At 47.1% G+C, this 26,870-nt stretch overlaps 2 protein-coding genes across 6 annotated transcripts in view; one reads left to right on the plus strand and one right to left on the minus strand.

Moving 5' to 3' along the window:
• Positions 1–3,207: 3,207 nt before the first annotated feature.
• DYDC1 (DPY30 domain containing 1) overlaps positions 3,208–26,870 on the minus strand; it is a 69,790-nt gene continuing 46,127 nt past the window's right edge. The window contains exons 1-7 of one of the 4 annotated variants that reach the window (XM_008274308.4): positions 18,096–18,260; positions 14,230–14,397; positions 13,671–13,772; positions 10,204–10,296; positions 8,740–8,790; positions 7,831–7,935; positions 3,208–3,297 (exon numbers count right to left, since the gene is read on the minus strand). In XM_008274308.4, coding sequence (XP_008272530.2) covers positions 3,268–3,297; positions 7,831–7,935; positions 8,740–8,790; positions 10,204–10,296; positions 13,671–13,772; positions 14,230–14,376 — 528 coding nt within the window. In that variant the 5' untranslated portion in view covers positions 14,377–14,397; positions 18,096–18,260 and the 3' untranslated portion in view covers positions 3,208–3,267. Of the gene's footprint in view, positions 3,298–7,830; positions 7,936–8,739; positions 8,791–10,203; positions 10,297–13,670; positions 13,773–14,229; positions 14,398–18,072; positions 18,261–26,870 lie in introns of those variants that run through there. The other 3 variants (XM_017350531.3, XM_051833049.2, XM_008274307.4) reach the window with 3 other exon arrangements.
• On the plus strand, positions 18,300–26,621 carry DYDC2 (DPY30 domain containing 2). Of its 2 annotated transcripts, XM_002720980.5 has the most exons (5): positions 18,300–18,362; positions 21,778–21,969; positions 22,476–22,631; positions 22,915–23,022; positions 26,153–26,621. In XM_002720980.5, exons 2-5 carry the CDS (start codon positions 21,967–21,969, stop codon positions 26,315–26,317), a joined length of 432 nt encoding a protein of 143 aa, XP_002721026.4. In that variant the 5' UTR covers positions 18,300–18,362; positions 21,778–21,966; the 3' UTR covers positions 26,318–26,621. The 2 variants fall into 2 exon arrangements, with proteins under 2 accessions (XP_002721026.4, XP_017206021.2); XM_017350532.3 differs by lacking the exons at positions 18,300–18,362; positions 21,778–21,969 and adding an exon at positions 22,114–22,384.

Here is a 26,870-nt window from a genome sequence, read left to right on the forward strand (position 1 = left end):
TTCCTTCATCCACTTTAGCTGAAAACAAAGATTTCCATAGTATCAAAAATGTGGCATATTGATCAAAAAGTTTTATATGCTGAGAAATTGTTGGTCTTATACTGTATCAAAATTTAACTACCAAAACATTTTGTAAAATTCTGTTTCTAATGTTATATCTCAGAATTTGATGTACAACTTCATCCTTGACTTTGATGGAATATTAACACTCTTTCACTCAAAATTCAGCAAAAATGTGTAGTAGGTGCACCTGCATTTTAATGGTCTCATCTTTTGCAGTGAGAAAAATAGGTTTGGGGGGGGGGGCTGGCACTGTGGCATAGCAGATAAAGCCACCGCCTGCAGTGCCGGCATCCCATATGGGTGCCTCTTCAAGTCCCGGCTTCTCCACTTCCAATCCAGCTCTCTGCTATGGCCTGAAAAGCAGTAGATGGCCCAAGCGCTTGGGCCCCTGAACCTACGTGGGAGGCCTGGAAGAAGCTCCTGGCTCCTGACTTGGATTGACGCAGCTCCGGCCGTGGTGGCCATCTGGGGAATTAACCAGCAGATGGAAGACCTCGCTTTCTCTCTGCCTCTGCCTCTCTGTAACTCTGCCTTTCAAGTAAATAAATAAATCTTTAAAAAAAAAATACATATATATAGGTTTAGTTCCCCATGCTTATGTCTTTTGTATCTCTCCTTTTTTTTTTTTTTTTCATCTATTTCCCTTCTTCTGGAATCTTTTCCTCAAGACCAGTTGAGCAGGAAGATATACACTATTTCAACCAAGAATGGGACATCATTTAGCAACACAACATCTGTCAGAAAAGGAGCCATGAGTCTAGAATGAGTTGTGCTGTCATCAGTAAAAAAAATAAAAATTGAAAAAAAAAAAAAACCTCTGAGTTCCTGAGAGAGCCCAGGGCAGCTGCTCTATTTGTGAGTGATCTGCGTGCAGGGACAGGAGCCACTCTCCTCTTATGCAGAGCCCTGATTGGGATTGCTTTAAGACTCTACCCCAGGGGGCCGGCGCTGTGGCACAGCAGGTTAAAGCCCTGGCCTGAGGCGCAGGCATCCCATATGGGTGCCAGTTCTAGTCCCAGCTCTCCTCTTCCAATCCAGCTCTCTGCTATGGCCTGGGAAAACAGTACAAGCAGTGGATGGAAGACCTCTCTCTCTCTCTGTAACTCTTTCAAATAAATAAAATAAATATCAAAAAAAAAAAAAAAAAAGACTACCCCAGAACCACAGGAATTCACCTGTGACTAGGCAACACTCAAGAGACCTGGCTTCTAAATCCTGGCTCCAGGTCATGCCCCTCAGAGACTTTCACAGGCTCTGCTGAGCCCAAGACACCCTGTGCCTGGCTCCCACCCCCAGCCTCAATGATGGCACCCTCCTGGGCTGAGGCCAAGGCTTGGGAGGACACGGTGCTCCCTGTCCCCATTGCACACGTGGGAAGGTCGCCCACAATGGGGATACAGTTTCTGCCTGCCAGACTAACACAGAAGTCATGTTTCCAGAGTACCTAAGACATTTTCTCAAAAATATACAGAACTGGTTAACAGGATGACATTCCTTCCTAATGAAACAAGTATTTTTTTCTATTATTTTCCCTTTTTTAATCTTCCCATTTAAGCAATGAGGCTGTTCTGTTCTCATTGCCTCAAGAAAAGTATAAAAATAGACTTTTTTTTTAGGACAAGCATCTTCTTTGTGGCATTTGTTTTCATAACTGTGCCCTTATGAAGAAAAAGGACTCATACCTCATACTCAGATTTGGAAGGACTTTGTAAAGGAAGTTAAGACGTCCCCCAAAGTCCAAGGCCACAGCTGAAACTTCAAAGATACACATAGCCTGCATCTAGTGAACTCTTGACTTGCATCAGTTGCTCTAATACCGGAACCCTCTGACTGACCCACAGAAATGATGCTTCTTTGCACGCCATGACTTGGTCCCCATTTGCGTTAGCCTGCGTTGAATTACTGCAATAAAACACTTGAGGCTGATACTTGATAAAGAGGGTCATTTAGCTCACATTTTGGAGGCTCAAGGGCATAGCACTGGGCCCTGCTGCGCTCTGGTGAAGGCCTCACATTAGACGGCATTACAGCCACCTGGGACAGCTCACGTGGCAAGGCGGGAAACCAAGTGTGACTGGCATGGTGGCAGTGGGGGGTGGCAAGAAGACCACACCAACCCCTTTCAAAGGCACGCCCCCAGTCATCTAAGCACCTCCCACTAGGCCCCACCACCACCTAGCACTGCCACACTGGAGACCAAGCTTCCAACCTGTGAAGCTTTGTGGGATAAACCATACTCAAATCCAGCAGATAGCACAGGTCAGCCTACTCTGTGTGGATCCTCCCTACAACATCCAAAGACGAAGACAGATCCTGGACACAGCTGGGCAGAGTAGGGAGACAGGGCAACCTGAGATTGAGAAACCTCCCCTGCCATGGGACGGGTGAACACTCCTCTACCTCCCCAGCCTCATCCAGCTGCGTGGATTAAGTGATTCTGCAAAGCCACACCTTCCAGGAAACAGGAATGCTATATAGCTTACTCGCAGCGGAAAGCAGCCTATCTAAAGTGTGTTGAGGGCTCCTGCTCCCCACCCTGTAGTAGCCTCATTCACTGTGCACAGACTGGCAACTTTCCTCCCAGGCCACCTTGTTCTCACACAGTTGCACCCATTCTTTCAGCTTGTCTCCCATTTGCCTTGATTACTTCACCAAACTCTCTCATTCTATCAAAGGAATCACATGAAAAACCAGATACACTGGGGGAACCCAAAACCATATTTTAAGGCTACCTTTGAAGCCCTTTCATAGAGCTGTCTTTAGAGGGAAGCAAGTAGACTTTGGGGGCAGCTTCATGGTACAGTGGGTTAAGCTACTGCTTGCAACAGTGGCATCCCATATCGGAGCACGGGTTCAAGTTCCTGCTTGTGTGCTTCTGACCCGGCTTCCTGGAAGGCAGTGAAGGAGGGCCAGTGTCCGCCACGTGGGAGACCTGAACGGAGCTCCTGGCTCCTGGCTTCAGCCTGGCCGTGACTCAGCTGCTGGCAACCATTTGGGGAGTGAACCAGCAAGTGGAAGGTATCTCCCTCCCTCCCTTCCTTCCTCTCTCTATGTGTCTCTGCCTTTCAAAAAAATACGCAAATAAATTTTTTTATTTAAAAAAAAAGAGGAGTTCAAGTTTGAGAGGAAAAAATGAGGACTTCCTGTTTTGAAATTTTAAATCAGCCAAAACAATTTTTATTTTCTTGCTCTGGATCGTTGATCCTACAAATCTTGATCAATGTTTAATGCGACCTAAAAGCAAAATAAAAAAAATAATGCTTTAATACAATTAGGCCTGTGAAAAGATACAAGCCAAAGAAAACCATAGTTTGGGTCATTTCTATGTGACTGCATTGATGAAGCTTTTTAGGAATTTTTGATCATTTCGAAGAATATCCAAATAGAATGTAACCATAAATGATGTTTTCAGGTATCCATTATCCCAACGTTTCTTCTACTTCTGTTTTTGTGTGCTCTGGGTCAAATATGATATGGCTCCTGAACTCACACATTTAATCCCCAGGGTCGTAAAGTAATGGTACTAAGAGAGTGGAAACTTAATCCAATTATGGTGTTTAGGAGTGGGCTAGGAAGCAGTCCTTAGTCATGGCGGGGGGGTGCCCTCAGAATGTAGTTCATATACGAGAATTGGTTATAGAAGCCCAGTCAGGCCTAGCCACATGTCTGCCCCCTGACTCACCACCTGATCATCTTCCTGCATTGTTCGGACACTGTCACGCTCTGGCCTCACCAGATGGCCAGACAAATGAGGAACACCTAATCTTGGTCTGTGAACCTCCAAAACCATGAGCCAGAATAAACTTCCCTCCTTCATAATTAGCTTATCTTGAGTATTTTCTTGTAGAAAGCTAACCTTTCATAACCTCCTTGTGGAGGTCCTCTTACTGTCCCTATCCCTACATGTTGGAATTTCTGACAGTTTCCCTCTGAGCCCCCAACCTTCACACACCGTATGCTCTCCTTTGTACCTTGCTCACTCCCCTAGCTTGATTTAGCACGTATGCCCATAACTGCTGAATTCAGTCTCGCCTGGGCCTCTCCCTAGTCCTCCACACCCACACTGTCCACCAACTGCTATGTAGACACCCTCATCTGCATGTCTCAAAGTAACCTCAAAGTCAACATGTCCACCACTAAAGCCATCATTTTTTAAAAGCCTAATTCATTTTCCTACGTTTGTCAGCTCATCAAATGGTAATATCAATTGCCCAGGAGAAGAACTCTGGGCCTCCTCCTGCTCCCTTCTCTCCCCTGTTCTTGCAGCCAATTTCAGATTCACTCAGTTCTTTCTCCCTATGTCCGCTGTCCAACCCTGGTCACCTGCATCTGTGTGACCGCAGCAACTTTCTAGGTAGGGTTCCTTTCCTACTCCTGCCCCCCTCAGTCCTCTCGCCTTCCCATCTTACAGAGACACAGATCTCTTCCTTTTACTCTTTTCCAAAATTCCCACCACACTTCAGCTTAACATCCCTAACAAAACCTACAGCCCAGTGTGATCTGGCCTTTATCCACCGCTCCAGCTTCAACACACAATTCCCCGGGCTCCTGCAACTCAGCCACGATACTGGACTGCTACAGACCTTTGAAAGCGCCTTGCTCTCCCCATCCTCTGGGCTCCCCTCGGGCTAATTCCTTAAAGGTTGCTTCCCCAGGAAGACCCGCCCAGACCAGGGCAGGTTTCCCTGCTCTGTCCCTCACAGCACTTTCCAGTGGGCCACGGCCCCCAAAGGAAAGGCATTTTGTTCATTGGTATTGTCTGGCCCCCCGCATAGTGCCAGATCATAATACAAATTATTAATTAATTAATACACAGTGGCCCATTGACTATTGCTGAGTCCTGCTCCGCCCTCTGAATGGTTGTCAAACGCCACTCACTTCAGGCTACCTAGGTCTTGTCTCTCTAGATCACAACCACAGTGTCCCTACTACAGCCAGATGGTCTTTTCAAAATGCAGTTCTGGGCAGCCCCTGGGGTGAGGGCTGGTGGCGAGCGTCCATGAAAGGCTGTCCTGCACCACTCAATCTTGCGCAGTCTGCCAGGGACGACCCCGTGAGGTCCTTCTTCAGAGGACACGTACATGTAGACAACATTCGGGTACCGGGATTCAAAGCAGCTAAGAACCTCTCTGCCAAGTCGACAAACAGCTCTTGTTAACCCTCCTCCACCAGGGTTTATGAACACTAAGAAAAACGGGCAGCTGGGGCCAGTGCCGCGGCTCACTAGGCTAATCCTCTGCCTGCAGCACCAGCACCCCCGGGTTCTAGTCCCGGTTGGGGCGCTGGTTCTGTCCCGGTTGCTCCTCTTCCAGTCCAGCTCTCTACTGTGGCCCGGGAGTGCAGTGGAGGATGGCCCAAGTGCTTGGGCCCTGCACCCCATGGGAGACCAGGGGGAAGCACCTGGCTCCTGGCTTCGGATTGGCGCAGCACCGGCCGTAGCGGCCATTTGCGGAGTGAACCAATGGAAGGAACACCTTTCTCTTTGTCTCTCTCTCTCTCTCTCACTGTCTACAACTCTACCTGTCAAATAAATTTTAAAAAAGAAGAAGAAGCATTTGGAGAACCAATGCCATGTTCTCAAATTGTTATTTATGCTGGCACCGCGGCTCAACAGGCTAATCCTCCGCCTTGCGGCGCCGGCACACCGGGTTCTAGTCCCGGTCAGGGCGCTGGATTCTGTCCCGGTTGCCCCTCTTCCAGGCCAGCTCTCTGCTGTGGCCCGGGAGTGCAGTGGAGGATGGCCCACGTGCTTGGGCCCTGCACCCCATGGGAGACCAGGAGAAGCACCTGGCTCCTGCCTTCGGATCAGTGTGGTGCACCGACCGTGGCGGCCATTGGAGGGTGAACCAACGGCAAAAGGAAGACCTTTCTCTCTGTCTCTCTCTCACACTGTCCACTCTGCCTGTCAAAAAATTTAAAAAAAAAATTGTTATTTATATGACAAGCCTGGAGACGACACTGCTCTTACGGCACAAGCTCTAGAGCAGCTTTGGTGCAGAAAGTGTCTCCAACGCCACAGAAGAACCGGTTGTGGTCCGCAAGGCCAGAGTAAGGCAAGGCACTCAGCAGAACGCAGCAGTGGCTTCTATTAAAGGAAAAAATCCCCCAAGCAACAGAAAAGGTAGCCAAGCAGCACAGGACTCCCTCTGTTTCCAGACATCTACTTCTCCCCGACACACCACGCAAGGAGCTCCACCCACTTCTAGCTCACAAATCGTGGCCCAAGTTACAGGGGGTGTCCAGAGAAAAGCAGATATTACAACTCCACAGCTTCAGTAGTTAAAGCCAATAGTGCATCTTCTCCAAAACTTACAGGAAAAAAAAAATCAGTAGGAATGCCACAGACAAAAGAAACTGTGCTGAAGGATATTTTGCCGGACTCTCAGCAGCAATGTGAAGCTTTAAAGAGTGTTAAAGCAACCGAACAATTGAGGCACCGGAGTGAGGTTTTTTTGTTTTTTTTTGTTGTTGTTGTTTTTTTTTTTTTGTTTTTGACAGGCAGAGTGGACAGTGAGAGAGAGAGACAGAGAGAAAGGTCTTCCTTTTGCCGTTGGTTCACCCTCCAATGGCCGCCGCGGCCGGCGCGCTGCGGCCGGCGCACCGCGCTGATCCGATGGCAGGAGCCAGGAGCCAGGTGCTTCTCCTGCAGGAGTGAGGTTTTTAAAGGGGCACTTATCATATGCATGGCCCTTCTCTGATCTCTGTTGATGCTAATGCTTTGGGACTCCATAACTACCATGATATTGTCAAAAATCCAATGAAGCTTGGAACTATTAAGGTAACTGTTGTCCTAGCAGGTGGAACATCTCTTCTTGATGATAAAAGTAAATTGTCATTATAAAGAAATTTAAAAATGCAGAAAAGATTAATTTAAACCGCCAGGAAAAATAAAATAGAATGCAGTTCTGACCATATCAACCCCTATACAGTAAAATATAAGCCTCGGAGCAGGAGCTGCAAGTTCTTTTACAGTCTGAGCCCTGACGCCTCCCTTCCTCACCTCTGCAGTCTCTCCTCCCCGACTCTCTACACCTTCTGTGCTCTCAGCACTGAGCTACGAATCACTGACTTCCCTCCCGAGTCCTCGCTGACCAAGGCTCCTCCACGCCTCTGCCTTTCCCACTTAGTGCACACTGACTACAGGAGCCAAACGCACCTCCCTGCCAGGACAGCGCTGGTTCACACCTGCTGATCGGGCTCCTTTTGTTCTCAAAAGCAGGCTGGTTTGGACAGCACATCGTCTTGTCACTCCAGTAAGCACCATTAAATACGCGTCCGATTTAACTGTCTGTTTCCCCTCTAGACGGCAAACTCCACAAAGAAATATCTACCACAGTCACGACTGCATCTGCCACAGTGGCAGGCACATGCCATGAAGCATACACTCGCATTAGGATTTTATTTGTTCTGGGCTTTGCTACTGTAAACCAAAATAGTCTCCCCTGAAATTGAATATGATGTATTTCACAAAATAATTTTAAATACATATTTTGAAGAGGCTTTGAATTTTTCCAAAGTCTAACTCCAAATATGCAGACAACCATGACTCAGCCATAGATACAGGTATATAGATAAACACAGATTTGAATATGCCAGTTACACGTTAGTTAGCAAAAGGGCGAAATGCCAGTTAGGACTATGGTCAGCAACCGGGCAGCTGGTTTTCTTCCTATGAAGCAAAAATCCATTTGCCAGCAAAGCTTGGCCTCGTTTGCGCTAGACTTTACCAAAGGGGGAAAGCATTGTTTTTAAGATTTAGATGCTTACATCAGACAGCATTGGTTCATCAAGTTCTTCCACTCTGCTCAAATTTGGTGCTCCATATCGATCGCTAATTTCAGCTAGGGTTTTGCCCGAGTCTAGGAGTGATTCCTGCACTCAAAAAAATCATTTTTACTTTTAAATCACTTCAAAATTAATATATTACTTTTCTTTCAATTTTTGTAAAAAATTTCTGAATTACAACATCAAAATTCAGCATTATTATTTAAAACAATTAACCAATACCTCTTAATGACAATGGAATTCTAGTAATAATTGCTAAAACATAAAAGTACATGCACAAATTTAAAATATATAAGAAATATGGTGAATATCTCAGGATACTCTCTTTAAAAATACAAACAACAGGGCTGGCACTGTGGCACAGTGGGTGAATGCCCTGGCCTGCAGTGCCAGCATCCCATATGGGCACCAGTTCAAGTGCCAGCTGCTCCACTTCCGATACAGCTCTCTGCTATGGACTGGGGAAGCAGTAGAAGATGGCCCAAGTCCTTGGGTCCCTGCACCCACATGGGAGACTGGAAGAAGCTCCTGGCTCCCGGCTTCAGCTAGCTGTAGCTCCAAACATTGCGACCAAGTGCGGAGTGAACCAGCAGATGGAAGACCTCTCTCTCTCTCTGCCTCTCCTTCTCCTCTCTCTATATAACTATGACTTTCAAATAAATAAATAAATCTTTAAAAAATACAAGTTGAATGCCCAATTTTTTCTATCCACTTTGAAATTTTGCTTCAAAGCACATCATATCTGTGACTTGTTATTACTAGAATATATATTTTGAATATCAATTGTGATAATATCCTTATTTAAAAGTTAGCTACTAATGCATCAAAATTAAGCCTTACATTTCAGGAAACTCATTCATTTCACATAAAATAAAATCTTTTGCTTCTCACCTCTGAACGTAAACTATCCTCACCCTTAGCGATACTTTCCATTCTCATTTCCTGTAACAGATAAAATGAAAAGAATACTTTGAACATACTTCATTTTGCTTCACATTAATTTCCAAGCATTTTTATTTTTACCAATGCTATATTCAACCTAAAGCCAAATTCTATCAGTCTTTGAAGAGTGATCTGAATGTACTTAACACAAAATCACAGACCTTGACTTTATTTACTTTTATTGTATTTACTTTATTTTTTTTATTTACTACTCTATTGTGGGGAGCAACTCCAACTAGACTAAGTTACTGGAATTAAGACTTATTCTATGCATCTGCTCTCCCACAATATGGCACTGGGAGAGGAGTAAACAGCTTCTACACAGCTGCCTCTCACCAACTTGACAAGCTGCAGGACCTGCTCCTGATTGGAGGAGAGCAGCGTGCTCGGCGTGTGGGTAGCAGAGTTGGGATTGGTGGAAGAGGACTATAAAGGAGGAGAGAGACAACATGCACCAGGAACATCTATCTGAAGGAACACCTGTGCGGCCCCCGAGAGAGCCGGCCGGCGGTGTGCCGCTCCCCCACGGAAGTGGGGAAAGTGGCAGGGAGGCCCGCCCCTCCACGGAGGTGGAGGGACGGCAGCCAACCCGGGAAGGACCAGCAGCAAACCCGGGAAGGGCCAAGCAGACAAAAGAACAGCGCAGGGTCCTGTGTCGTTCCTCCGCGAAGAGGGGGAGCGACACTCTATAGTAATAGAAGATAACTATGTTTCATATATAATTAAATAAAACTTTTTTGAAAGACTATTTCAAAGACAGAGTGACAGAGAAGAAGAGACAGTGAGACAGAAATCCTCCATGCTGGTTTACTCTCCAAAGGACCACACTGGCTGGGTTGGGACCAGCCAAAGCCAGGAGCCAGGAACCCCACCCTGGTCTCCCACACATGTTGGCCATCTTCCTCTGCCCTCCCAGGCCATTAGCAGGAAGCTGGATCAGAAGTGAAGCAGTCAGGGCAGGCGCCGCGGCTCACTAGGCTAATCCTCCACCTGCGGCGCTGGCACCCCGGGTTCTAGTCCCAGTTGGGGCACCGGTTCTGTCCCGGTTGCTCCTCTTCCAGTCCAGATCTCTACTGTGGCCCGGGAGGGCAGTGGAGGATGGCCCAAGTGCTTGGGCCCTGCACCCCATGGGAGACCAGGAGGAAGCACCTGGCTCCTGCCTTCGGATCAGCGCGGTGTGCCGGCCATAGCAGCCATTTGGGGGGTGAACCAACGGAAAAGGAAGACTTTTCTCTCTGTCTCTCTCACTGTCTAACTCTGCCTGTCAAAAAAAAATCTGCATGAAAACATGTTAAATGTAAATTATTGTTGCTAATACATCTAACATACTACTGTCTCAGAGATCAAAAACCCTCAGTATTTCAAAGAACTTAATATATCTTCAAACAAAACATTTATAAAACTTCAAATTACCTTCTCCAGTTGTTCTTGAGCTCTCTGCAGTTCCTCTATTCTCTGTCTCTCCTTTTCTTGCATTTCCAACTCCAGCTGGAGCGCCAGCTGTTGCTGAACATTCAGAAATACATAAGTCAGATTACAGTCAGATTAAGTGCAAGGAATTAACACTGTAACTTTTAAATGTTCCAGGGTAATTATGTTATACCCACTGAAATTTCAGCAACTCACAAAAATAAATGGTCACAGTCACTTAATATTTTAGGTTCTACAAGTATTTCATGAAGTACAGGATTTTTTTTAAAAAAGAAGCTTTCTTAACTGCTAATTTTGGAAACTACAATTTGGACAAAATGAAGTCACTTCTTTGTTCTTGAAGCTACAAATGAGACTGCACCAATTTCTCTAGATAAAATAAATGAATATTCAAATAGCCAAATCTTGGTTGCAGAACAGTAGGTGAGGAAATCTTAAGAATATTATCTGAACCGTGAATAACCAACAATATATGTTGCGCTAAAATTGGGGTCAGCAATACAGTCTAGGGGCCAAATCTGACTCAAATTGTCCAGCCCATAAGCTAGGAATGGCCTTTACACCATGCTCATGTTCATCTTATTTGCTTATGTATGGCCTACAACTGCTTTTACTTCCAACAGAGACCATATGAGGTGCTAACATTGTTTTGCACGTCTGCTCAGTCCACTGGCTGCAAATCACAATGACAATGTTATAAATCAATGGGATTTGCAGTACCTCAGTATAACTAACATGCACATTTTTATTTTAATTATACCCATCAACCAAAACAAGAAAAGTGAACTCTGAACGTCACACTTTTAAGGCACAATGGAGTATGGATTATTCTGTTGTCCATTTTTACATTTATTTCATCGGGAGGCAGAGAGGCAGAGAGATAGGGACAGAGGTCTCCCATCTGCCGATTCAATTTCCAAATGCCAGGAACTCAATCCAGGTCTCCCACATGGGTGGCAGGGACCCAAGTACTTGAGCTATCACCTGCTGCCTCCCAGGGTACACATTGGCAGGAAGCTAGGATTGGGAGCAGGACCGACTCTTGAACCCAGGCACTCTGATATGGGATGCAAGCATCCCAAGCACAGTCTTCATCGCTACACTAAATGCCTGTCCCATATTTTGTTATCAAATGAAACAGAAAAATATTGCTTTGGGGCCAGCGCTGTGGCACAGCAGGTTAACACCATAGCCTGAAGTGCCGACATCCCATGTGGGCACCAGTTCGAGTCCCGGCTGCTCCACTTCAGATCCAGCTCTCTGCTATGGCCTGGGAAAGCAGTAGAAGATGGCCCAAATCCTTGGGCCCCTACACCCACATGGGAGACCTGGAAGAAGCTCCTGGCTCCTGGCTTCAGATGGGTGCAGTTCCCAGCCGTTGAAGCCAATTGGGGAGTGAACCAGCGGATGGAAGACCTCTCTCTCTCTCTCTCTCTCTCTCTCTCTGCCTCTCCTCTGTCTGTGTAACTCTGACTTTCAAGTAAAATAAATAAATCTTTTAAAAAAATATGGCTTTTATTATATAGCACTGTACTAAAGAATGTGGTATCAACATAAGCACTCATTCACAATATTCTCAACTCATATGAAAGCAAAAGCAATAAAAAGTAGAAAATTCAAAATAGAAGTATCCCATGTATTTTTTCACAAGATTTAAAAATGAAAAGAAGGTTGGAACCAAAGTAAATTTCCAAGTAACTCATTTGTTATCCAAGCAAGAAAAGACTTTTACCAATGATGAGTTAACTAAAACATGCTTGATGTTTTATTTCTCTGGCTGGAAAAAATACATGCACAAAGAATCAGCTTTTTTAGGAGTGTAGCCTTTTGGTGAGAGGAGTTGCTGGAATGCCTTGCCTGTCTGGATGATAGTTTTTACACCCCATTCAATACTTTACAACTTCCCTTCCAGAATAAGAGAACTGACTGAAAATGAAGCCTCGGAAGCAGCGAAATTTATCCTAAGGGATCAAGGATGGCAGATTAGGCAGAGAGGCTATTTTATCAGGTCTCTGTTTTTTTTTTTATTCACACACACAAAGCAGAGGCCTTCTTTTCCAATTTTCTAAACGTGTGCACTCGAGTCAAGAACCTAGAGTGAAGTGTTAGATAACAGAACTGCCGATGTGGGTCACACTTAGTTCTAAAACCACTTTGGAACGCTCCCTAATCCACATTATACTCCGTGACCCACCCCTCCAACTATCCTCTTGCCAACATCTTCAGCTCCCCAATCCTGCCACCCCACACCTACTTCAGCCAAAGTGTCTACAACCTCAGATATGCAGGCCTAAATCGGGGGAAATCGGAATCACACAGCCTCACCAAACACCACCATTATGTGTGTTTGGTCTCCAAATGCTACCAGGGAATGCTAACTTTCGCTCTCTTCCATTCTCCAAAGCCACCATTTCAACCCTTGTCTACTCTCCACACACCTCCTGCTGCCCTGAGCTTCACAGAGGACCAAGGTCACTACTTCATAAAGAGCATAGGAACAGTCATACAGACACTGCTTCCAACATTGTGCCATGAAAGCCACGCGCTCACTCACGCCCATCCATCCTGCCCTCTTCCCTGGGTTACAAAGGTGTTCTCTCATCCACCTGTTTAACCCGTGTTCCAGGCCCCATCTCCCCTTATCTCCAAGGAAATCTGACTCTATGAATCACTCTGTCTCCTAATGTTACCACTTAAAACAACAAAAAATCTTATTCCTCAAAATCTCCTTGAAAATAATATTAACACGGGGCCAGTGGTGTGGCGCAGCGGGTTAACACCATAGCCTGAAGCGCTGACATCCCATGTGGGCGCCAGTTCGAGTCCCGGCTGCTCCACTTCCAATCCAGCTCTCTGCTACGGCCTGGGAAAGCAGCAGAAGATGGCCCAAGTCCTTGTGCCCCTGCACCATGTGGGACACCCGGAAGAAGCTCCTGGCTGCTGGCTTCAGATCGGTGCAGCTCCAGCCACTGTGGCCATCTGGGGAGTGAACCAGCGGATGGAAGACCTCTCTCTCTCTCTCTCTCTCTCTGCCTCTCCTCTCTCTGTGTGTGACTCTTTCAAATAAATAAATAAATCTTTAAAAAAAAAGAAAAAGAAAACATTATTAACACTTTGCATCTCCCCTGCTTAACTGCTCCATCCCAACACCCCATTCAACACGGATCCTGAAAAATCTCTGGTGGCCTTGTGTGAGCGCTTTTCAGTTCAACAGCAACAGTGACCACTGGGGAGGGTCTCACTGGGGTGCTGAGACTGCACACTCTAGGTCTGCCTTTTACCAACGGGTACTGCTTCTCCAGCAGAAATGACACAAACACAGACACAAAGCTGAAGATACCAGAAAGCCACGTGAGGCGCCAGAGCTGGTGGCAGGTTGCAGCGCCGGGTCATACCCCAGGGAGGAGGACGCTGGCAGTCCATGCGCCGCCCGATCCTGCTCGTCTCACCTGCTGAAACAGGAGCTCCTCCGCCCTGAGCCGCTCCAGCATCTCCTGCTCCATCAGAGCTAACTCCCGTTCATGCTCCAGCTGGGCCATTTCCTTCTGTCTCTAGGGTTGTTTAGAAACAACAGCACACGACTTACCAGAGAACAAACGATCTGTAAAAACAAGGCTTGGAGTATCTTCATCACCAATAGGAAAAGGATGAAGCAAGTTATAGTCTATCCATTTTGGAAACCATATAACATGTAGGGGAGAGGTATGTTTTCTTTGAATAGAATGCACAAAACTGAAATAATTCAGAGAATGATGAAAAGCATATACAAGAAAATCTACAGGTTGATATACAGAACAATGACCATACATAGAATATACATAAAAATAAAAGTAGACATTTTCTTCAGATATCTTTTCTCCTTTCTATTTTTCCATATTGTCCAAGTTTTTCTATAATAAACATTATGTTTATAATAAAAAAGCAGTATTTAATTTTTTTAAAAAAGCAGAGAAGTTTCGACCTATTATTTTACTCCTCTAAATGTCCTAAACAGAGCTCCATACCTACCAGTTCTTCCAGAGTCATATTTTCTTTATACTTGTAAATCCACAATGCTAAATATTCTATCGGATCCACCGGGCGAACTCTTGCCACTTCTGCAAGACCTTGAGTTAGGCATGCCCCAAGATGCTTCTGAAGATACAATGACTCCATTTCTAATGCATAAATTAAAACCTTTAAAAGAAAGTTTTGCATCAGTACAGGAAATTTTCATTGAAAGCACAATAAGAGGCAAGTCCCGTGAGGTCAACAAAGCATTTGAGCTGTCTTCCATCCTGGGGATGTCCCATTAGGGATGGCACAAGCAAGCTGGCCCCAGAAACTTCTAACATCTTCCAAAATGGCTCCACAGGCCACTGAAAGTAAAATAGTTTCAAAATCCCGAGAGACTCTCAAGTCTAAGAGTCAGAAAGGGGCACTCTCATGACTGGTGACTTTAAGCAATGCCTGTCTCACTTAATCCTCACAACACACCTGAAAAAAAAAATCATGCTCCTCACTGTGCCCACAGAGGGGAAAAAAACCCAGCACAAAGAGTATAACAGAACAGCACAGGGTCACACAGCTGGCAGACGAAGCAGACAGGCTGTGCCCGCATCGTGATTTCAGAGCCCCAACCCTGCTGACTGTAATAAGATGTTCTCCTAGGCCATTTTTACAAAACATCACAACAGTCTACTTCTTTTTAAAAATAACAATAATTGTGAATTTCCAAAGCTAGAGAATAAAAATTCACAATCTGGCCCCAAGTTTCTCTTCAGGCTCAGATATCTCTCCTGCTGCCAATATACCCTGGGGGTCTAACTTGGAGTTTTTCATCTCCATGACTCCTGTACATGATGATCCTCTCTCTCTCTCTCTCTCTCTCTCTCTCTCAACTTGGAAACTATCTCCTTAATTGCAATATGAAGATCATTTCTCAATCCCTAAGGTTTCTCAGGCAACCCAAAGATATACCTCCTTCTCCAAATAACTCACACAGCCCTTGTCACACTACCTGAGAACTATCTGTGTGTGCATCTGTCTCTCCTCCCACTGGGAGACAAACTCCTCTTGCTGCTTAAAGAGTAGCCTCATCACAGAGCTATTCTCCCAGTAATGTTCCAGTCTTTTCATTTATGCAGACTTTTTCTTCTTACTTTTAAAGATTTATTTTTTATTTATCTGAAAGGAAGAGTGACAGGGAGACAGAAAGATCTTCCAACCACAGGTTCACTCCCCAAATGGTGGCAACAGGAGGGTTGGTTCAGGCCGAAGCCAGGAACCTGGAACTCCATCCAGTCCTCCCATACAAGTGGCAGGGACCCAGGCACTTGGGCCACCTTCTGCTGCTTTCCTAGATGTACTAGCAGAGAGCTGGATAGGAAGCAGAGCAGCCGGGACAAACCACACTCCAATGTGGGATGCACCACAACACCAGCCTAATGAACACTTTTTTTAAAAAGGAAGAGGATATAGGCATTTGGCCTAGTGGTTAAGGCACTCACTCCTTGGGATGCCCACAACCCTGTGCAAGTGCCTCAGGTGAATCCTGGCCCCACTTCCAATTCTGGCTTCCTGCCAATTGCACCCAGGGAGGCATCAGTAATGGCTCAAGTAGTTGGGTCCCTACCACCCACTTAGGAGACCTGGTTGAGTTCCTGATTTCTGGCTTCAGCCTGTCCTAGCCCCAAGCTGTTACAGATGTCTCTCCCCACCCTCATCCCCATGTCTTAAATAAATAATAGATAGGCCAGTGCAATGGCTCAACAGGCTAATCCTCCGCCTGCGGTGCTGGCACACTGGGTTCTAGTCCCAGTCGGGGCGCCGGATTCTGTCACGGTTGCTCCTCTTCCAGTCCAGCTCTCTGCTGTGGCCTGGGAGGGCAGTGGAGGATGGCACAAGTGCTTGGGCCCCTGCACCCACATGGGAGACCAGGAAGAAGCACTTGGCTCCTGGCTTTGGATCTGTGCAGCTCTGGCTGTTGTGGCCAACTGGGGTGTGAACCAACAGAAGGAAGATCTTACTCTCTGTCTCTCTCTTTCTTACTGTCTATAACTCTACCTGTCAAATAAAAAAAAAATTTTAAAACAGGAAGAGATCTCTAGAACACAGAATGAAGTGATAAAGAAGACAAATTGTACATGCCATCTTCTGTGTAAACAGCAGCAGTACAGAAAAAAAATACACGTGTATTTATAAATGTAGTCATTAAAAATCAAAACTGGCACAAATGCACCTATCACGCTGATATGCATGTGCTAACCATACAAAGAAAGATTACACCTGAATCTGGAGCACAATACCTTCACTGCACTTCAGCGGGACAAACTCTAAAGATCAGACTACCACTAGCATCTCCATGGCGTTTGACATGAACATTACAAAAAAAAAAGTATAGGTGCCTGCATCATGACGAAACGGGCTAAGCTACCTCCTATAACTGCTGTCGGTTCAAAATTTGGCTGCTCCTCTTCTGATCCAGCTTCCTGCTAATGCTCCCAGGGAAAGTAGTGATGATGGCCCAAGTGCTTGGTTCTTCCACCTGGAGTTCCAGGCTCTGGGCTTTGGCTTGGCCCAGCCCTAGCTATTGCAGCCATTGGGGAGTGAACCAGCAGATGTCTGGCTCTCCCTTTGTCTCTCTCTCTCTCTTTTTTTTTTTTTTTTTTTTTTTTGACAGGCAGAGTGGACAGTGAGAGAAAGAGACAGAGAGAAAGGTCCTCCTTTTGCTGTTGGTTCACCCTCCAATGGCCATCACAGCCGGCGCGCTGAGGCCAGCGCGCCACGCTGATCCGATGGCAGGAGCCAGGTGCTTATCCTGGTCTCCCATGGGGTGCGGGGCCCAAGCACTTGGGCCATCCTCCACTGCACTCCCGGGCCACAGCAGAGAGCTGGCCTGGAAGAGGGGCAACTGGGACAGAATGCGGCACCCCAACGGGGACTAGAACCCGGTGTGCCGGCGCCGCAAGGCGGAAGATTAGCCTAGTGAGCCGTGGCGCCGGCCTCCCTCTGTCTCTTAACTCTGCCTTTCAAATTAAAAAGGGGGTTGTGGCTCCTGCTACTTCTCCCAAATGATAAAACTTTCCAAGGGGCCCGCGATTCCTAAGGACCCAACCTCTGGCCTAAGAGTTGGGCCAAGTCCAGGGATGTCATCTCCCTAACATGTTTCCTGGAGCGTAATACCCATCTCTCCTGTTGCAAGTAACATTATTTTCCACATACACCAACGGGCATTGTGGCTCAGCATAAGGCAGTCCCTGCCTACAGAAAACAGGTGCCTCCAGCCCCCAAGAAGCTATCACCAGAGACAGGAGAAGATCCTTACAGGCCAAGTGAGATGGGGACCCTAGCAAGGGTGCAAGATTGAGTAAATCAGGGTCCAGCATTGTGGTATAGCCAGTAAAACCACCAGGGGCCTGCAGCCCCTGCATCCTGGATACCGGTGCTGCTCCACTTGCAATCCAGCTCCAGCTAATGAGTTTTGCAGCAGTGGAAGATGGCCCACGTCCTCAGCCGCTGCACCCATGTGGGAGCTCAGGAAGAAGCTCTTGGCTCCTGGCTTCGGAGTGGCCCAGCTCCAGACATTACAGCCATTTGAGTGAACCAGCGGATGGAAGATCTGTCTCTCCCTCTGTGACTCCGCCTTTCAAATAAATAAATCTTTAAAAATTTAGCAAATCGAAAGACAGCACACCCAGTTAAGCTGAAATTTCAGATAAACGGTGAATTTCCTATCATGCACATCTTTACTAAAAAGTAACTCTGAAGTGCACACTTAGGCGGCACGCAGTACTTTTTCCTGGCAACTGTGGAGCCAGGGCGCTGAGGCTGGCTTCCCCATCCTGGGTCTGCAGGTGCGGCTGCCCTCACCTACCATGCGCCGTGCTGCTCACCGCGGAGGAGGAGCAGGAACTGACCAAAGACTGGCCCAGAGGGCCTCCCAGGCCAGAAACCAAGCCTTCTGAGGCCTCAGCGTGAGTCCCGAGCGAGTCAGAAAGCCCAGCAGTCAGAACCACAGCCCAGCAGGAGGAGAGCAACGGTTTCTGCAAGCGTCCCGCGCCTTGCGCATGCGCCCTCTCCACCCGCCCGTCGCGTCCCGTTGCTCCGCAACGGACGCGCAAGCCCCAGGGTCCCGGGAAAAGAGCAGGGCTCGCGGACAGGTGAGCAGAGGGCGCCTGGCAGTGGAGGGGGCGTGCACACGGAGAGGAAGGGGCGCGCGGGGGACGGCGCAGGGTGCGGGGCGGTGGGCGAGCCGAGGACACTTGCTGCATGAAAGACGTGAGGATGGGTCCGGAAGAAGAGCGGTGGGACCCCGCGGCCCAGCAGGCAGGCTCTGCAGAGAGGAAGGGGCGGCGGGCTTTGGAAAGGACGGTGCTACCGTGATAAAGGCCAGGTGGCTTGGTAGCTACAGTCCAACTTGAGGATTTTGTTGAAATACAAATGCTGGATCCCCACCTGGTGTGGCACTTGAGCATGTGCACGTCTCCAAGCCTCCAAGTGGCAGAATCTTGCTGGTCATCTGTCGTTAGAGCGCACTGTATGAGTCCAAGGAGCATAGGAAAGTATCCCCGCGCAGTGGGTCGGGCGGGTCCCAGATGGGCAGACGGAAGTATCACCGCCCCACCCCACACCAGTGCCCCACATTTGCAGTATTCAGGCGCAAATCTATCCTCTTACAAGTTTGAGGTCGGTCGAAACTGTGTGGATCTTGCTGAGCGAACCCCAAAGTGTCAGCAAGGGAGGTTACTAGTGACGGCCCGAGGGAAGCACACATTTCCTTGCTTTTCCCGGCTTCTAGAGATGCCCGAGTCACACCGCCTGCTGCACCGTCTGCTCCATCATGCCGCCTTCCCTCTGACCGGTGTCTCCTATAAAGACCCTTGTGAATCATTGCCCCTACTTGTGAAATACACACACCTCCTGCAAGATTTTTTTTTAAAGATTTATTTATTTATTTGATAGGCAGAGTTAGAGAAGGGCAGAGAGAGACAGAGAGGTCTTCCATCCGCTGGTTTACTCCCCATATGGCCATAACGGCCGGAGCTGTGCCGATCAGAAGCCAGGAGCCAGGAGCTTCTTCCGGGTCTCCCAGGCAGGTGCAGGGGCCCAACACTTGGGCCATCTTCTATTGCTTTCCCAGGCCATAGCAGAGAGCTGGAACCTAAGAGGAGAAGCTAGGATATGAACCAGATTGGATACTGGCACCCCAGACAGAGGCTTAGCCTGGTATGCTACAACGCTGGCCTCATAGTTGACATTCTATTTTAAGAGAGAATTTTGGGGCTGGTGCTATGGTGTAACAGGTAAAACCACCGCCTGCAGTGTCAGCATCCCATACGTGCATCGGTTCCAGTCCCAGCTTCTCCACTTCCGATCCGGCTCTCTGCTATGGTTTCGAAAGGCAGCAGAAATGGCCCAAGTCCTGGGGCCCCTGCACCCGCGTGGGAGACCCTGAAGAAGCTCCTGGCTTCGGATCAGCACAGCTCTGGCCGTTGCAGCCAACTGGGGAGTGAACCTTTCTTTCTCTGCCTCTCCTTCTCTCTGTGTGTAACTCTGACTTTCAAGTAAATAAATAAATCTTTAAAAAGAAAGAATTTGGGGGACACCTTTGGCAAAGTAGTTAAGATACCACTTGGGAAAACTCCATCCCCTACCCGAGTGCCAAAGTTTAAATTATGGCTCTGCTTCCAATCCAGTGTTCTGCTCATGCACACTCTGGGGGGTAGCACTGACGTCTTTAGAGTTCAAGTCCTTGACATCTATGTAGGATACCCAGGTGGAGTTCCTGGCTTCTAGTTTGCAGATGACCCAGCCCAGGCTGTTATGAATATCTGGGGTGTTAACCAACAAATGGGAGGTAGTTCTCTCTCTCTACCTCCCTCCCCCTCTGCCTTTCAAACAAAAGGAAGGGGGGGGGGGGAGGAAAGAGAATTCTGACTTCTCCATTCATCTACTAATTTGTTCTCCTATCAACTAGTAGACTCTTATTTTATTGTGTGAACCATGATCTGTGAAAGTTGTCAAAGTCAAAATGAGTCACTTGTGTTGAGGGAGAGGGTCTCACGCGTGTATGCCTGGTAACAGGAACTGTCACAGAACCACTGTGGAGCTGCCACCTTGCTTGAAGGCCACCCCAGCCTTTACACAGGGCATCCTTTGCAGGGACTCCTGCCCAGCAGCTGCCGGTTGAACCTCGGCCTGACACCCCCCCTGCTGTGGATCCTTACAGCTGTGGGTTATTGTTGTAGAATAGCTTATGAAGTCCTCTTCAGTTTGCGTTTCTTCCCTGAATGAGCACACAGTTTACCATGGCAAATGCATTCCTATTGCAATGCTGTCTCCAAATAAACATATTGATTGCTGAAGAATCTCTGATTGTTTCGAACAAACCCATCATGGTCATTATTTATTTTAGTGGTCAGAGTGTCCCAGATTTGGCTGATAGGACCCCCTTCGAGCCAGTTCCATTTTGTTTTGTAGAGCTTTCTTACTTTTAGGCATAACAAAATGTTCCAGGCCCCTCAGACTTTTCCTGCCCCAGCCTTGGAATCAGCCATTTCTCCAAGGCACCCGGGTGCCTTTTAAGGGAGGGAGGCTATTGAAAAACCAGTTCTAGCCAGCGCCGCGGCTCACTAGGCTAATCCTCCACCTTGCGGCGTCGGCACACAGGGTTCTAGTCCTGGTCGGGGTGCCGGATTCTGTCCCGGTTGCTCCTCTTCCAGGCCAGCTCTCTGCTGTGGCAGGGAGAGCAGTGAAGGATGGCCCAGGTGCTTGGGCCCTGCACCCCATGGGAGACCAGGAGAAGCACCTGGCTCCTGCCTTTGGATCAGTGTGGTGCACCGGCCGCAGCGGCCATAGGAGGGTGAACCAACGGCAAAGGTAGACCTTTCTCTCTGTCTCTCTCTCTCACTGTCCACTCTGCCTGTCAAAAAAAAAAAAAAAAAAAACAGTTCTGTGTGCTCAGTGGTTCCCTGTGCTCATTGCTACAGATACGTTTTGGCTATATATATATATATATATATATATATATATATTCTTCCTTAAACTGAAAAATGGGAGGAGAGAGATATGAGGAAGGAACAAACTAAAAAAAAAAAAAAAAAGAAAATGTTAAGACTTGATCTGAGTCTTTATTTTTTTTTTTTATTTTTTAAGATTTCATTTATTTGAGAGGTAGAGTTAGAGAGAGAGAAAGAAAGGTTTTCCATCCACTGGTTCACTCCCCCAAATGGACATAACGGCCTGAGCTAGGCGGATCCAAAGCCAGAAGCCAGGAGCTTCTTCAGGGTCTCCCACGCTGGTGCAGGGGCCTAAGCACTTGGGCCATCTTTTTTTTTTTTTTAAGATTTATTTATTTATTTGAAAGTCAGAGTTACACATAGAGATAAGAGGCAGAAAGAGAGAGAGAGAGAGTCTTCCACCCGATGATTCACTCCCCAGGTGGCCACAATGGCCAGAGCTGTGCGGATCCAAAGCCAGGAGCAGTAAAACACTGTACCAGGCTCAGTGCCTTATGTGTGTTTATGTGTCTCCTAGTCATTGTGAGGTGCATGCTTCTGTTATTTCTCTCTACAGATGAGGAAACGGGGGCTCAGAGAAGCAGAGTGACTTGCTGGGGACCACACAGCTCACAAGCAGCAGAGCCAGGGCTGGGACAGGGTCTGTCCGATCACAGAGTCTGTGTTCCCACTACTGTGCTTCACTGCCACTCCTAACTACGGTCTAACTGGGACTGCACTGCCTCCAGCTCTTCAAATCAGACCGATGGTAAACCCAAGGGGCTTCCAGCCAACCTGCCGCGGGTCCTTGCTTAAGCCCTAGAGAGCAGCGAGCCTGAGCAGCTGTACTTGCAGAGCCCAGCATTTTCCCTCCCTCTCCTCCCCAGGGCTTTTCCTGGTTCATTATGAAATAAATGAGCCTAACTTTCCTATGTCATAGATAACTGTAGCTTCCAGCCTCACAATAGCAGAGCTCAGAGCCCCTCCCAGGCACCTCCTGCCTGCTCAGGTATCTCCTACCTCCTCAAGGGTAGAAATGTCTGGGTAAGAGGCTGGCGCCGCCCTAAACCCTCAGCGTGTGAAGCCATTCTCAGACCTAAGGACCCTCATGATCTATTGTCTGACCAAGTACAACTGGAGCATTGTAGGAAAAATGTCCATTCGACTATAAGAGCTATCGGCAAGTATGTATTTATTGGTTCTTTTAGGAAGAGTAGGATCCAGAGATATCAGATTACAATTGTAAAATCGTGACTGTGTTTTGACATTTCCCAGGCCTCCGGCATGGAAACTGAATACCTGAAGAAGTGCTTTGGAAATTGCCTGGCCCAGGCACTGGCAGAAGTGGCGAAGGTTCGGCCCAGTGACCCGATAGAGTACCTGGCTCACTGGCTTTATCATTACCGGAGTATAGCCAAGGCAAAAGAAGAGGTGTGTGTGTACACACACTGGGTCTACCTATGGAGGGCTCAGCTTTCCTAGAGTAATTTGAAATCCAAGACTTGATGCTGCTGTTAGCCGGGGGGGAGTTTCTTGGTGTGTTCAGCTCGCAGGTATCCCTGAAGTGTGTGAAATCTGGAGCTAAAAAGGGAATGCGACTCAGAGGGGCGGTGGACTTGGGGTTAGAGCCCATGGCAGGCTCATGCTAGTCACAGGGGCCCAGGGCCCCGGTCTGCCCCCAAGGACCTGATTCAACTCTGTCACCTCACCCCAGCACAGGCAAGAGAAGGTGCAGCTGAAGGAGGAACGTGACAGTGGCCTCGAGGACATGCTGAAGCAAAGGGAGGATCAGACCCAACAGGAGAGTGAGCAGGACCACACGGTACGGAGAGGAGTTCGGCATGGGCAAACGCACCGCCTGCTGGCAGAGTCCAGGAAATCCACGAGTCAGCCCGGCCACAGTGCAAAACACACCCGGGCTCCCCGCGGCCTACTGCGTCCTCTGTATTCACAGATTTATATAGAAGCCAATCGTGTTTTTTTTTTTTTTTAAGATTTATTTATTTATTTGAAGGCAGAGTTACAGAGAGGCAAAGAGAGAATGAGGGTTTTTTTTTTAAGATTTATTTTATTTATTTGAAAGACAGAGTTAGAGGTAGAGACAGAGAGAGAGGTCTTCCAACTGCTGGTTCACTCCCCAGATGGCCACAATGGCCAGAGATGAGCCAATTCGAAGCCAGGAGCCAGGTGCTTCTCCTGGTCTCCCATGGGGTGCAGGGGCCCAAGCACTTGGGCCATCCTCCACTGCTTTCCCAGGCCACAGCACAGAGCTGGATTGGAAGAGGAGCAGCCAGGACTAGAACTGGCACCCATATGGGATGTCAGTGCTTCAGGCCAGGGCTTTAACCCACTGCTCCATAGTGCCAGCCCTGAGAGAGTCTTCCATCCACTGGTTCACTCCTCAGATGGCCGCAACGGCCGGAGCTGCACCGATCAGAAGCCAGGAGCCAGGAGCTTCTTCCAGGTCTCCCATGTGAGTGCTGGGGCCCAAGAGCTTGGACCATCTTCTACTGCTTTCCCAGGCCATAGTAGAGAGCTGGATGGGAAATGGAGCAGCCAGGACTCCAACCAGTGCCCATATGGGATGCCAGCATTGCAGGCGGCAGCTTACCTGCTACACCACAGCACCAGCCCCTATAAGCCAATCTTACAGACAATCCCTATTAATAAAATCCTTAGCAATAGGAAAAAGAAACAGTACACGATTAATTCATATTAGATTTCAGGAAATATCTTTTATGTAACTTTTTTTTTAAGATTTATTTATTTTACTTGAAAGTCAGAGTTACACAAAGAGACAAGGAGAGGCAAAGACAGGGCGAGGTCTTCCATCTGCTGGTTCACTCCCCATTTGGCCGCAACAGGCGGAGCTGTGCTGATCCAACTGGAGCCAGGAGCTTCTTCCGGGTATCCCATGCGAGTGCAGGGGCCCAAGGACTTGGGCCATCTTCTACTGCTTTCCCATACCATAGCAGAGAGCTGGATGGGAAGTGGGGCAACTGGGATTCAAACTGGTGCCCATATGGGATACCTGCTCTGCAGGTGGGGACTTTACCTGCTGTGCCACAGTGCCAGCCCCGTGACTGGTTTTAAAAATTGTGTATTTTAAATGATAACAAATGGGTTTTTTTTTTTTTCATAAAAAATCCTTTGAACCCTTTTCAAAGATGATTCAAAAAAATTTTGGAAACCAAATATATTTGTAAGTGTATACTTCAGATATATAATATATAACAATTTATTTAGTGTTCTATTTATTTACGTGCCAAGCCCCAGTTGCCCTGGGTATGATGCTGTAGTAGTGGAAGTAAGTGGTGTACTTGGAACAGCTGAAAACAGCTCTCTGTTCATCCATCTGACAAGCCTATCTCCTAACTCCCACATTCTTTTCCACAATCTCCTGTAAAATGTCCTGTGCTACAAAGTTGGTGACACCCAGGTAGAGAACTGACTTAATTGCAGCTTGATAGCTGACAAAGCTCTCATCGTATCCTGTGCCATAAGATTCTGAATGCAGTCCTGTGCATGGGAATCCAAAAGAGCTTCATCGTGCAGGTACCATTTGAGTCTGGCCCAGAAGGGAGCTGGCAGAGGCTGCCCTTGTATTGGTTTCTCTCCATTGAGAAGAGGCAGCTTTGAGTAAGTAAGCCATCATTTTGACTCAAAGTCAGAATGCAATTCCTATTGTTTATAAAGATCTGGACCACACAAATGTTTTAGAAGTACGTTTTTAGAGAATCAATTCAAGTATTTGCAGCATAGATACAGCCCTGACGCCAGAAGGATCTTGGGGGTTGTATGAGTATTTCACAGCGCTCTCCGCAGTGTTCCACAGGTCCACTGCAGCATGGTCCCCTGGGACTTCCAGCAAAGATGGGGTGCAGGAGGCCAGTGGAGCTTATGTCCCAAAATCTCCTTCCTCAGCCAAGGGCTGCAGTTCTACAGATGTTAGATTTATTGGTATTGTCTCATAGCTCCTGAAGGCTTGGATCTTTTTAATATATTTTTTACTCTGTCCTTCCCTTTGGGTAATTTCTAATGAGCTGCCTGCAGTTTACTGGCCCTTTGTTTTGCAATGACCAGTATACCACTTAGGAATTAAGTGAGTTTTTTTCATTTCAGATATTATCCTTTTCCTTTCAAAAATTTCTATGTGGTTCTTTTTTAAAAAAAAAAAATTCCATTTTCTTGGAAATTTTCTCTGTTGATATACCCTAATTTTTACTCATTGTATCTATTGTTCCCACTTAAATTTTTTTCAAAGATTTATTTATTTATTTGAAAGGTGGGAGCAAGGGGTGTCTTCTATCTGCTGGTCCACTCCTGAATGGCTGCAATGATCGGAGCTGAGCCGATCTGAAGCCAGGAGCCAGGAGCCCCCTCTGGGTCCCCGACATGGGTGCAGCAGCCCAAGGATTTGGGCCATCCTCTACTGCTTTCCCAGGCCATATAGAAGAGAGCTGGACTGGAAGTGGAGCAGCTGGGACGTCCGTTTGGGATGCCGACACTGCAGGTGGCAGCCTCACCCACTATGCCACCGCTCTGGGCCCCTCCCTTAAGTTTTTGAAAATATTTGTAATAGCTGTTTGACGTCTTTGCTAATTCTATCATGTGTGTTATTTGTGGGTCTCTTTCTAGTGAATATTTTCTATGTAGATTAGGGTTCACATTTTCCTTCTCCATATGCCTAGTGATCGTTGCTTTTATGCTGAACATCATAGATGGTGCTTTGTAGGGAATCGAGATTCTGTTGCTTTCCTTTAAAAGGTGTCGAGATTCGTTGTGGAAAACAACTAGATTATGGTGAATCACTTTGATCCATCAGGTCTAGTTTTATACTTTGTTAGAAGGGGCCTCTTTCAATTTGTTCTTAGTCTCAGGCATGAAAATAGCAATCTCGTGTCATTGCCCTACCTAGAGTTTTCATCTCTCCTGACAACCTTTCTGTTTAGGAACCGCTTTCTGCAAAGAAGGCCATATTCACGCGGGAAGACACGAAGCTGCTTGAGAAGGAGGCCTCAGAGCAGGAAGCCCTGCCCAGTACTTCCAGTGTGATTCCGGGAATGCCTTCCGCCGAGTCAGCTGGCCAGAGTGACCGGAACTTTGAAATGCCCTAAGAAATAAATTACCAGGGAGTTTATCGGCATGAACTTGCTCATGAGATGACTCCTGAATCCAAATATCCCTCTTAGATTTTCAGACACTCATAATTCTGTTCCCTCAACACATCAGACCAAGAGAATGGCCAGCTTGAAGAGCTCTCACTTCAACCAAGATTTGAGGGCCTATAGAAGGAGGCATTTGCAGAAACCCTACAACCCAATCCCATTCTCATAGCTAAGAAAACTCCAATCATGTGAAGAATTGAACTACTTATAGGATAAAATGAACTCAGAATAAAAATCTAAAATAATGTATGTTTCCAGGTTTTTCTTTTTTTTTTACATTTTCCCCAATTGTTTTCTTGTGGTGAAACACATACAGCATTAAATGTACTGTATTAGCCATTCACAATGTGTTGAGAATGTCCACTTCACCTTGTTGGGCAGCCATCACCACCAGTCAGCACCAAACAGTTTTCATCTTGGAAAGCTTAATCTGAATAAATTCCCAGTCTCTCCCTTCTCCCAGTGCTGGAAACCACCACTCTACTTTCTGTCTCTATGGTTT

Source organism: Oryctolagus cuniculus, chromosome 15 (genome assembly GCF_964237555.1).
Source record: "Oryctolagus cuniculus chromosome 15, mOryCun1.1, whole genome shotgun sequence".
Taxonomy (NCBI): Eukaryota; Metazoa; Chordata; class Mammalia; order Lagomorpha; family Leporidae; genus Oryctolagus; species Oryctolagus cuniculus.